The 11,780-nt window shown below is 40.7% G+C and overlaps 2 protein-coding genes across 2 annotated transcripts in view; one reads left to right on the forward strand and one right to left on the reverse strand.

Moving 5' to 3' along the window:
• Positions 1-3,297, reverse strand: part of TFB2M (transcription factor B2, mitochondrial) — a 30,938-nt gene extending 27,641 nt beyond the window's left edge. Inside the window, exon 1 of the mRNA XM_045298206.1 lies at positions 2,855-3,297. Coding sequence (XP_045154141.1) covers positions 2,855-3,164 — 310 coding nt within the window. The 5' untranslated portion in view covers positions 3,165-3,297. The remainder of the gene's footprint in view (positions 1-2,854) is intronic.
• Positions 3,298-3,534: 237 nt separating this feature from the next.
• Positions 3,535-11,780, forward strand: part of CNST (consortin, connexin sorting protein) — an 87,125-nt gene continuing 78,879 nt past the window's right edge. The window contains exon 1 of the mRNA XM_045298156.1: positions 3,535-3,638. The gene's annotated coding sequence lies outside the window, so the exon portion shown is untranslated. The remainder of the gene's footprint in view (positions 3,639-11,780) is intronic.

Below are 11,780 nucleotides of genomic sequence, written 5' to 3' on the forward strand. Positions count from 1 at the left end.
GTGAATGGAACCAGACAAGGATGCCCTTTATCATCACTCTTATTCAATATTATACTGTAAGACAGCATGAGCAATTAGACAACAAAAAGAAACCAAAGACATCCAATTGGCAAGAAGAATTTAAACTCTACTTGCAGGTGATATGATTCTATACTTAAAGACTCTACAAGAAAACTGTTGAAACTAATTCAGACTCAGCAACACAAATTCAATTGGATTCCTGTATACTAAAAGAGCTCTCAAAAAGTAATCAAGAAAACAGTAACATTTACAATTATCACCCCAAAGATGAAATACTAAGAAATAAACCTACATAGTGAAACAAAATATTTGTGCAAAGAAAGCTAAACAACACTGCAAAAGAAACCTAAACAAATAGCCTTACTATTGTGAAAATGTGAATGTTACTCAAAGCAATCTATACATATATAAGGCAATTTCAATCTAGAGCCCAGCATCATTTTTTAAAGAAATGGAAAATCAAATCATGAACTTTATATGGAAAGGAAAGAGACCCAGGATAAGCAAAAGCGCTACTAATGAACAATCCTGCTAGATGTGATTGAACTAATGGAATGTGATATATGTATTAATTCTCATTAATAATTACAAAAAAATCTAAAAAGTACAACTTAAAAACCTACGATACAGCTACAGTATTTACAATAGCCTGGTACTAATGCAGGGAGAGATATGCAGACCAAGGGAGCATAGTAATTAACTTAGAAATATATCCATCCATTGACAGACAACAAAATTTTGAGGAAGTGCAGAACCACATTAAATGGGGAAGAGCCAGTATCTTCAACAAATGGTGCTGCAAAAATTGTATTTCTATTTGAAGAATGAAACAGGGCCTATACCCCACTCCATATACAAAAACACACTCAAGACAGATTAAAGAGCTAAATGTAAACCCTAGAATTATAAAGATCATCAATGAATAAATAGAAGCAAATTTGAGGACACTAAGACATAGCATAAATACACTATCAAATGTAAATAAATACACAGACAGCAGAAGACAAAGTAGATGACTGGGATCTCCTAAAAGTAAAACACTCATGTGTCAGAGATTTCATCAAGACTAAACGTGATTACCAAACAGAGTGCATTAGCGATGAGTATAGAAGATCAAAGGCAGGATCTACATATAACCTCTTCCCTGGGGGATGGACAACAGAAAAGTGGGTGAAGGGGGACGTCGGGGAGTGTAAGACATGACAAAATAATAATTTATAAATTATCAAGTGTTCATGGTGGGGGGGAATGAGCCGATGCCAAGGGCTTAAGTGGAGAGCAAATGTTTTGAGAATGATGAGGGCAACGAATGTACAAATGTGCTTTACACAATGGATGGATGGATGGATGGATTGTGATGAGTTGTATGAACCCCAAAAAAATGATTAAAAAAAAAGATGGAAGGCATAAATCTGACTTAAAGTTAAAACTTTTTCAGCTTATCTCTCCTCTTGTGCATGCTGGACCTGGTCTGGTTTTCAACATTTTTTTGTATTTTTGTTTGTATTAGGATGTATCTCAGAGGTGTTATATCATTGGAGATCACCCGTATGAAGTTGTGTTATGTTTTCGTGTGTTTCGGTACATGAAACCCAGGATCGATAAACCTATAGGGACAGTAAGTAGAATAAGGGTTTGGGAGAGAGGGGGGTGCCAAGGGGTGGGGGGGTGCAGGTGTAAAGGGAGATGATAAGGAGTCCAGGAAGAAAAAGAATGTCTGTAAAATGACTGTGGTAGCAACTGTACAATTCTGCTTGATTTGAATGAACTAATGGAACGATATATGTATCAACTCCCATTTTAAAAAATCTAGTAAGTTATTTTTTTATAAAAAAAAAGACTAAGAGATTGGGAAAAATAATTTGGGCATAGATTTCTCTAAAATCTAGAGAAAATCTCAACATCTCAACAGAGATGAGTAACTCAGTTAAAAATATGAGAGATGAACAGAGAGTTCACCAAAAAAAGCAACCAGGCGGCCACAAACATGAAGAAATGCTCTTCACCATTAGCCCCTCAAGAGATGCAAACCAAAACGGCAGTGAGATACCACCTTACACAGGCACTGATTGCAAAATTCAGGAAAGGAGAAGAAATGCTGGAGAGCAAGAGGAGAGATTGGAGCCTTCAGTCACTGCCAGCGGGTCTCTAAAACAGCCCAACCACTGTGGAAAGCGGTATGGCACTTCCGCACACAACTGGGAATGCAAAAATCCTATGATATGACCCAGCAATCCCACGGTTTTGCATATAATCGAAAGAAATAAAGAACATAGCATGAACAGATATATATGACCACCCATGTTAATCGCGGCACTAAGATGGAAACCTAAACGTTTGCTCAATGGATAAACTTTGGTACAGACACAATAGAATACTAAGTAACATGAAAGAATAATAGAATTGGAGGACAAAAGGGCAAATATTTATGACACCACTGTTAATCAAGAAAAGGTTTTCAAACCATGAGAACGAGATTTTGACGGTTACCAAGGGCAGGAGGGTAAGGGAGAGAAGTAAAATAGGCAGTTACATGAGGCAGTTAACTTGCTCGAGGGGGCAGATATTATATAACAAGGAGAAGGTCAAACTATAAAAGGGACGAGGGACCGAGCAAAGTATTAGGAGGTTGCATAAATTGTTGGATGCAACAATGTTCTTAAAATAACATCTTGTTACCAGTACAGACTATATACATATGCTGTGGCCACTCTCTTCAAGTAAGCTGCTTAAAAGAAAGGGCAGTGTTTTAGGTGGCGCCCGCCACATCCAGGGTATGAAAGTCTACCAAGCTGATTGACGTCCAAGAAACCGCAATCCACGCCAGACTCACCTGGATTGCACTCCAGTATTAGCGAGGGAGGTCCTCGTTTTCGCTGCAGGAGCAGCGCCAAGGTCTCAGCCAATCCCGGGCTAGTTACGTAACGCTTGTGGTCTAAGCGATACTTCGGCACGCACGAAGGCGATTCCACGGTCTCAGGGCAGGGCAGCGGCTGCGCGAGGGAGTCTGAGAAGGCCCTGCGAGGGGTCTTCGCTAAGTCCTTCCGCGTCCCCACTCCGGTTCCCAAAACGCGGACGCGACCACAGCCGGTCAAGATGGAGAGGGTCAGCCGCAGAGAAGGCCCGGCCACTGGGACCCACATACTTGCTCTCTAAGCTCTGACCCGAAGATCACTCGCAGTTGCTAATTCGGCGAACCCCGCGCGGGGCACCCACGTGCAACATTTCTTTGCAGCCAGACGAGGGCAGGCGGAAGTAAACAGTGGAAGCTGCGCCTGCGTACAATCAATCTTTTCTGTCTTTCTCTCACTTCCGCTTCCGTCGCGACTTGGCCGCGAAGGATTGTGAGTGGCCGCGTCCGGGCTCGTACTCTATGGTTGTCCGCCCTGTGTGCTTCCTCTCTAGCCGCTCGCGCTCTATGATCCCCGGTCGCTGGCGGCCGGCCGCGGGCTGGGAGGGAGGGGTGCGCGGAGGAAGGCGGGGCGAGGAGGCAAGTGGTGTCTTTCACACCGGAGCCGCGGGAGACCCGTGCCAGCGCCGTGACAGCTCGTCGGCCGCCATGTCAACGACTGGGGCGGGAAACAGCCTGTAGCCCTCTTGTCGCCTCCGATTCCCAGGTGAGGAGAGGAAGGGAGAGAGGCGGGGACCCTGCATCGGCTCGCGGTGGAGGTGGCTCGCCTTTCGGAAGCCCCTCGCTCCTCCCCCGGCGCTGCCCTCCTCCAGCAGTGCCACCTCCGTGCTCGCGCTCCTCTGCCCCGAGGGAGGTGTAGCCGGTGCCTTCACCTTCGTCCCCGCTCCGGTCTCGGGGTTTTCCAGCCGCAATGGGGCTCCGATCCCTGTGCACCGTTCCAGTTTCCCCCTCCTGGCAGGGACCAGTGCCAGAAGTCCTTCTCCCCAACTCGGTTCCTTTCTATCCCGTTGCCCACATCTCTCCACCCTGTGGTTGGTTTTTATTTTGCCCCGTATAAATAGTCAAACCAATTGTACTGTGGGGTGTATTTTAAAAGACCAGTGCCGAGACTAAAAATAGGATGCTCTAACTAATGGAAAATTTGGCAATCTTTTGACTTATTGGCCAATGTAAAAAGGCCCGATTTTTCAAGGGTGGTTTCAGTATTTCAGGTTCAAGTTCAGCATTGTATCCATTAGTATCCACCAAAGTAGGAAACTGCCAGCGCTGAACTCCCTATTTTAACAGATACAATCCTTTCTGCTTACTCTACTGGGAGCGTAATTGAGCTTGGTATTTAAATGCACAAGAAGACTTCTCAGGAATGTATCACCTAGCAAAATAGAAACCAGAAGCTTCTCAGCGGATGAACTTCATATGAATTGGTATCCTAGAGTGGCCCTTCTTGCTTTGTAAATGTATTAGGGCGGTATAAAAAGTTTTTAATAGCTATTTGAATATTTTTATAGAATACCATCTGTCATAGAAGCCCCGAGGATTCATTGTCCTTAATTTGTTTTTTTCCTATAGTTGATTCATGGACAGTTTTCTAGAATTGACTTTTGCGTGGAATTGTGGGTTAAGCATTGGGTTGCTAGCTGCAGGCTCAGGGGTTCAAGTCCATCAGCCGCTTCTGAGAGGGAGAATTCTATATGAGACTGTCTGCCTGTGAAACCCTAAGGAGCAATTCTACTCTGTTCTGCAGGGTCTATATGAATTGGGATGACTTGATGAGAGTGGGTTTGAACACCTGAGAAAGCATTTTTCTCTTACCCTTTACTGAGCTGTCTGTCTTTTTACTCTTAAAAAAATTGACAGATTAAAAAATATACTAGATATTCCCCAAGGGCCCTGGGATCCTAAATATTTTTAAATTAAAGCAGAATAATGGCAGAGGAAGAATATGATTCACTGTAGAAGTCTGTCACTGAATTTCTCACTTTGGGAATATATGTGCTTGAACATATGCTTACTTATTTCATAGAATTTGTGGACCAAGGTAGTTGCCTAGTCTGCCTGAGAGAAACAGACATACTTTCTTATTTTGCTTTTGTGTAGTAATTACCATTTTCTTATGTTAAAGAGAAATAGCTTATAATGACTGTTCTCTATCTCTTTTTAATAGTGTGAATAGTTCTTTTGTTTGTGGTTGAGTAATAAAGAGAGAGAACTTTACAATCATTTTTTGAGGACCCAGGTGCTAGAAACGAAAGAAAGTCCACTTCCCATTAAAGGTGAACTTCGGAAAAGCTTTCTACCTAATTTTTATCAGGGATGTGGTTTTGTGCATGTGATAAATCCAAAATAAGGAATTAATGTTAATAATATAGTTTATTGAATCCAATACAATCATTTCAACATATTAAAAATGAGATTATTTTATATCCTTGTTTTCACCCTAAATCTCAGAAACCTGGTGGGTATTTTACATTTACAACATATGGCCACTCCAACTAACCATATTTCAAGTCAGCACCTGTCTATGAGATTGCAGCATGGTGCCTACCTACCTTGTGTCTAATTATATTTTCCTGAAGTTCAGTAATATTGAAAGCAAAGCTGCTGTGCAGGAAGAGAATTCCGGGAGTCTCTTCCTCTTTGTGTGACTGTGCCTGGTGCTTGTTTTGTGATGGGTCATAGGATGAATTGAGTGCTCAGTCATTTCCTGAGGTGTCATTGTTACAGTTATTTACATCTGCATGTCAACAGTGTGTCAAGGCATTGTGTAGTCTTTGTCAACTCAATTGATTGGCATTAAGCAGGAAGAACCTGAGGGTCTAAAAGAAGACTGGGCTTCATTGCCAACAGGTAAGCATACCTACCTGCTGTTATAGTTCTTTTTGGAATCAGTTTCTGGTATAGCTGAGAGTACTGTAACATACTTGTCTATAAGCCAGTGTTTCTTAACAGCATTTAGCAAAATTTGGACAGGACGAGGGCATGCTTTATGGCTCTGAAACCCCCGGAGCCTCCATAATAGCAAAAGAGGAGCCCTCACTGGTGATGGTTTGGGGGATTTGACTCAGTGCACATAACAACAACAAAAGGAGCTATGGCAGTTTTTGTATAAAACAACTTATGTTCTGCCTAGGTATAGACTTTAAGTTGTTTTTGTAACAAGGATGGTGATTTGTACAAAACCATCTCTTGGTCAGAGCTGATAAAATGTTTTGCACCAGTCTGGCTAGACCAGAGGATGTACACTGGTACAGATAGGAACTGGAAATACAGGGAAACCAGGGCGGATAAGCCCTACAGGATCAGTGGTGTGAGTGGCGATACTGGGAGGGTAGAGGGAGAGTGGGTTGGAAAGAGGGAACCGATTACAAGGAACTATATGTGACCTCCTCCCTGGGGGACAGATAACAGAAAAGCGGGTGAAGGGACGTCAGTCAGGGCAAGATATGACAAAATAAGAATTTATAAATTATCAAGGGCTCATGAGGGAGGGGTCAACATTTGGAACCACCAGCCGCCCCGTGGGAGAAAGATGAGATTTTTTTATCCTTGTAAAGATTTTCGGTCTTGGAAACCCACAGAGGCAGTTCTACCCAGCTCTGTAGGGTCACTGTGAGTCAGAATGCGCACAATAGCTGTGAGTTTGGTTGGAGTTTTGTCCTTGGCTGGTACAAACGGTTAACATACTCAACTGCTGACAAAAGGGTTGGAAGTTTTGAGTTCATCAAGAGACACCTTAGATTAGAAGAAAGGTTGGGCTCTCTGCTTCAGAAAAAGCTATTGAAAATCCTCTGGGGCACAGATCGCTTCTCCTCTGACACACACAGCAGGACATGATGAGCCAGGACACATGGCCCAACCCTTCTCAAATTTTGCTAAAGGATTTTCTCTTATGACCCACCACTAAACTCGAATTGACTGGGGTTTCAATCACCTTAGCCAAGGGAGCTCTGGTGGCGGCGTGGTTACACACTGGGATGCTATCCACCTGCTGCTCCTCTGGGAAAAGATGGGCTTTCCACTCCCCTGAATAGTTCAACAGTCTGGGAAACCCACAGGGGCAGTGTTTCCCTGCCTGTGGGGTGGCTGTGAGTCGGCATGGACTCAATGTCAGTGAGTTTGGTGTTTTGGCTTGGTGTTTTCTCTATGTCAAAATTAGCCCCTGGGCTATTTAAATGTTTGATGTTATCTAGGATGAGAAACATGTCCTCCCCAATCTTTATGACATAAAGAACTTTTAAATGACTTGGTTAGTAAACAAGCTTCCTCTGTAAGATCTGGAAACCGTAAACGTGATGCAGCACGTATAGTGTGTGTAGTATTAGAAGAGCTAAGACAGAATTGGGGGATTGTTAATGGATATTGTTTCTGAGCATGTACACATGTCATATAGGGACATAGTAGTATTTTCATTTGAATTTAAATGTAGCTTCCTGTCCATTTGGCACTGTTTTGCTTGGGTAAGAAAGAAAGATGGCTTCTGCAAATTCGGCTTAGCAAATTTCAATTTTAATTATTTGAGGAAGAATAGTTGGTAGTTAAATTTTTCTTTTAAAAAATCCTTATAAACTCTCATGGTCTGTTAAAAATTGTATGTATATTGAGAAATCATGAATTTAATAAGTGTGCAGTCTGATTCTGTTGTAGAGCATTCTCTTCAATGTATGGCCTTGAAGATTTGCACAAATACAGATCTTAGTGAGGACTTATTGCCATGGGGGGAAATTCTAATTCAACCAGGGAATACCTTGTTTTTCATGTACTTGAAATAGTTGGTCTTTAATGTTTATAATATTTCTGTTAAAAAAACCACCATGGGGACAAAACAAAAAAACCCTTAAGTTTTATCAAAGCTTGAGAATTTGTAAGTTGTTTTAAGTGATTGGCTGTTTGGGGAGGTGGATTATTTATTCTCAGACCACTCCACCCTGTCACCTCTTGGGGCTTCCTGTTTTTCATCATCATTAGCCATGTGGGAAGGGAAATACTGACAAATCAAGATTTTTTTTCCCCCTCTGACTCTCTAGGAAAAATTCTAAAGCAGTAAGCAATCCTTTTAGCTACCTTTATTTATTAACATATTGGGTATTTGACATTTTAATTGCCATTTTCTAGGAGATTTTAGGATTTACAAAATTTTATAATCCTCATATTTATGAAATTCTTTTTTGAGAATACTTAGCTTGTTATACCAAGAAAATTAAGCCTGACTAAATAATTACAGCTTTATTCTTTGTTATCAGCATTTTGAAAACGCAGTTAATTTAGTAGTTGTGATTTTCTAATTTGAGCAAGGACAAAGTGAGTAACCTTGTAAAGGGCTTTCTAGATTTTGAAAGAGCTTCTTTAAATTCATAGGCTATGGCATGCTGTTCTTTCTAGATATTTGAGAGAATAGCACGTATGTTCGATATTTCGCATGCATTGTCCTTCTTGTTTGCTATTGCAGTCTTCACCAGTTATTGTTACCACTGTATGACTAAATCTCAAGAGAAGTTTTCAGATAAGCAGGAACACATTTAAGATTTTCATCCAGGGCTTTAGTGAGTGTGTATTTTATTTATTGAAGTTTAATCATTTGTTTTTTACCTAACGAAACACCACACTTTATTGTGTATTTTCCCCCCACATGTGGAGTATGAAAATGTTCACTTAAATTAGATTTTATAGAGGGCTCATGCCAAATGACCAACACCATCTCCTTGTACATATTCATCTCAGAGGCAGAGGATTAGAGGTTTGTAGAAACTATGCCTATTAGAAAATTATTAAATTTAGTTCTCCTAAATCCACCATAAATCAAACCCAATGCTGTTGGGTCTAGTCCAACTCATAGTCATTGTACAGCACAGTGCAAAACTGCGCTTGGTGTGTCCAAGACTGTCAGTCTTTATGGAAACAGACTGTCACGTCTTTTACCCTCAGCTAGTGACGTCAAACCGCTAGCCTTTTGGTTAAGCGTCGAATACTCAGTCCTGGCACCACCTGGCCTCCAAAAATACTTAACCAATTTCTGACATAGTTTTATCTAATTTTAGTCAATAGGCTTTATTTCCTATAGCAAATTGTAAAGCTTTTTCTAAACTCCTTTTACTCTACCTTTTTAAAAAATAATATTTTAATGTGTTTCTGTGAATGCTTGCACAGTAGATTAGGTTCCTATTTAGCAATTTCCCCATGAATTATTCAGTGTCCTTGTTACATTTTTCATAGTGCGCCAACATTCTCATTTATTCCAACCTGGTTGTTCTCTTTCCAGTGATCTAGTTTCCCTACTCCTTAGAGATGGTTTTTCAAAGGAGTACAATACTCTCAGGTTTTATTCTTCAGGAGACACTTTGTTATTTAGTTGAAAAGTAACTTCAGGGGTGAGTTTAAGTTCAAGAGTATCTCAGTTTAAGAGTTTAAGAGTATCTCAGGATATAGTCTGGGCCAGTCTTCCTAAGTCTAGTAAGTCTGGACTTTTTATGAGTATGAGTTCTGTCCCACATTTTTCTTTTGTTTGGTCAGGCTCCATCTATTGTAGCCCTGCTCAAAATGGTTGGTAGCAGTAGCATGGTATCATCTAGTTCTGGTTTCTGGGAAAGTGAAGCCTTAGTTTATGTAGATGAGTTTTTCCCAGTTTGGGGGATGCTGAAGTATTCAGGGTGCTGAAAAGCAGATAACCTATACTTTATCCTCGTTATGGGCTACAGTATAAACCTTTTTAATTGCCAGTTGGGCACTGAGTAAAAAAAAAAAATTTTTTTTTCCTGATTAGGAGTCTGTACTTCCTTCCCACTCATAGTGAGCCTGTAAGATAGGAAGGATAGAATTGCCCCTGTGAGTTTGCAAGACTGTAACTTTTAAAAAAAAATCATTTTATTGGGGGTTTGTCACAGCTCTTTATCATAGTTCATCCATCCATTGTGTCAAGCACGTTTGTACATTTGTTGCCATCATCATTTTCAAAACATTTTCTTTCTATTTGAGCCCTTGGTATCAGCTCCTCATTTTTTCTCTTCCCTCCCTGCTCCCTCTCCCCCCATGAACCCTGATAATTTATAAATTATTATTATTTTGTCATGTCTTCCACTGTCCAATGTCTCCCTTCACTCACTTTTCTGTTTCCATCCCCCAGTGAGGGGGCTATATGTAAATCATTGTGATTGGTTCCCCCTTTCTCCCCCCTACCTTACCCTTACCCTCCTGGTACCACTACTCTCATTATTGGTCCTGAGGGTTTTATCTGTTCTGGATTCCCTGTGTTTCTAGCTCTTATCTGTACCAGTGTACATGCTCTGGTCTAGCGGAATCTGTAAGGTAGAATTGGGGTCATGATAGTGGGGAGGGGGGAGAGGAGGGAAGCATAAAGAACTACAGCAGTGGTTCTCAACCTTCCTATTGCAGCAACCCTTTAATACATTTTCTCATGTTGTGGTGACCCCCTCAACTATAAAATTATTTTCGTTGCTACTTCATAACTGTAATTTTGCTACTGTTATGAATCAGGCAACCCCTGTGAAAGTGTCATTTGACCCCCAAAGGGATTATGACCCACAGGTTGAGAACAGCTGAACTAGAGGAAAGTTGTAAGTTTCATCTTTGCTACACTGCACCGTGACTGGCTTGTCTCTTCCTTGTGACCCTTCTGTAAGGGGATGTCCAGTTGCCTACAGATGGGCTTTGGGTCTTTGCTCCGCTCTCCCCCTCAATCAAATTGATATGCTTTTTTATTCTTGGTCTTTGATGCCTGATCCCTGATCCCATCGACACCTCATGATCACACAGGCTGGTGTGCTTCTTCCATGTGGGCTTTGTTGCTTCTCAGCTAGATATAAGCTTTTTTAAGAGCCCAGAAATTACTCACCAAACTAGGATGTGAAACATATACTTTATGAACTATACTATACCAATTGACTAAGTTGTCCCAAAAGACAATTTGAAGGTCCTTGGTGCTCAAATCTAGAAACCAATCTCATGAGGTGTTTAGCTATATTTAAGAACTATCCACAGCTGTGCCTCTTATGTAGTTTATTATATGGCTCTACCTGCTTAAAAAATGCATATTGTGGAATTCTTTGCCTTGCTATTAGAGTTATACCTTTAGCACTATGTAAGCTCTGCAAGGATCCAAAATTAGAAACAATGCCATGTATCTTCCTTGGTTTAGTCATATACTGCTCTGTGACTAAGGAGAGAAAAACATGTTTGCCTTAGTTACTTACAAACTTTAGTTTTAAAAGTGATTTAATAGCTTATTTTCATTAAACCTCATATTATCATTAGCTAGAAGAGCTCTATTTCAAATTACCCTAAAGTAAAATATTATGTAATTTAGGAGTTGGTTTTTATTACATCAAGTGGGCACTTGATTTATTATATAGATTTAAAAAATGGCTTTAAATTTAATTGCTCTCCTTTCCCCTAGAAATATGTTGTGTCTTTATGCCTGTGTTCGTAATCTCATTGGGGAATAGATTTTCGTTGTTTTGCTAATGAGGCAGAATTTATGTGGACTGTATTTTATACCGATCTCTTTTGTGATATAAAAGAGCAGAGGTGGAGAAAGATATATACAGGTCCCTTAATAGTCACCAAGGATGAAAGGAATTTAGGCTGAAAAGAGAGACAAGAACCTTGCTTCATGAGATGAATCACACGTATACACAGTCTTCTACTAAAGCAATCAACCTGAACTCCAGCCTCTTAAACTGTGAAAAATGAATGTTTGCTAAAACTACATACTTGAGGTATTTCTTTTTCAAGCAACAATAGATAACTAAGACAGTTGTGATGACTCCACACTTTTTTATCCTTCCTTTCTCTCTTTGCTTGGGGGAAACCTGTTTGTATGTAAGGCTTGTCTTCG

The sequence above is a fragment of the Echinops telfairi genome, unplaced genomic scaffold (genome assembly GCF_000313985.2).
Source record: "Echinops telfairi isolate 266 unplaced genomic scaffold, ASM31398v2 ScPeMD7_7424;HRSCAF=8462, whole genome shotgun sequence".
In the NCBI taxonomy this organism is placed as follows: Eukaryota; Metazoa; Chordata; class Mammalia; order Afrosoricida; family Tenrecidae; genus Echinops; species Echinops telfairi.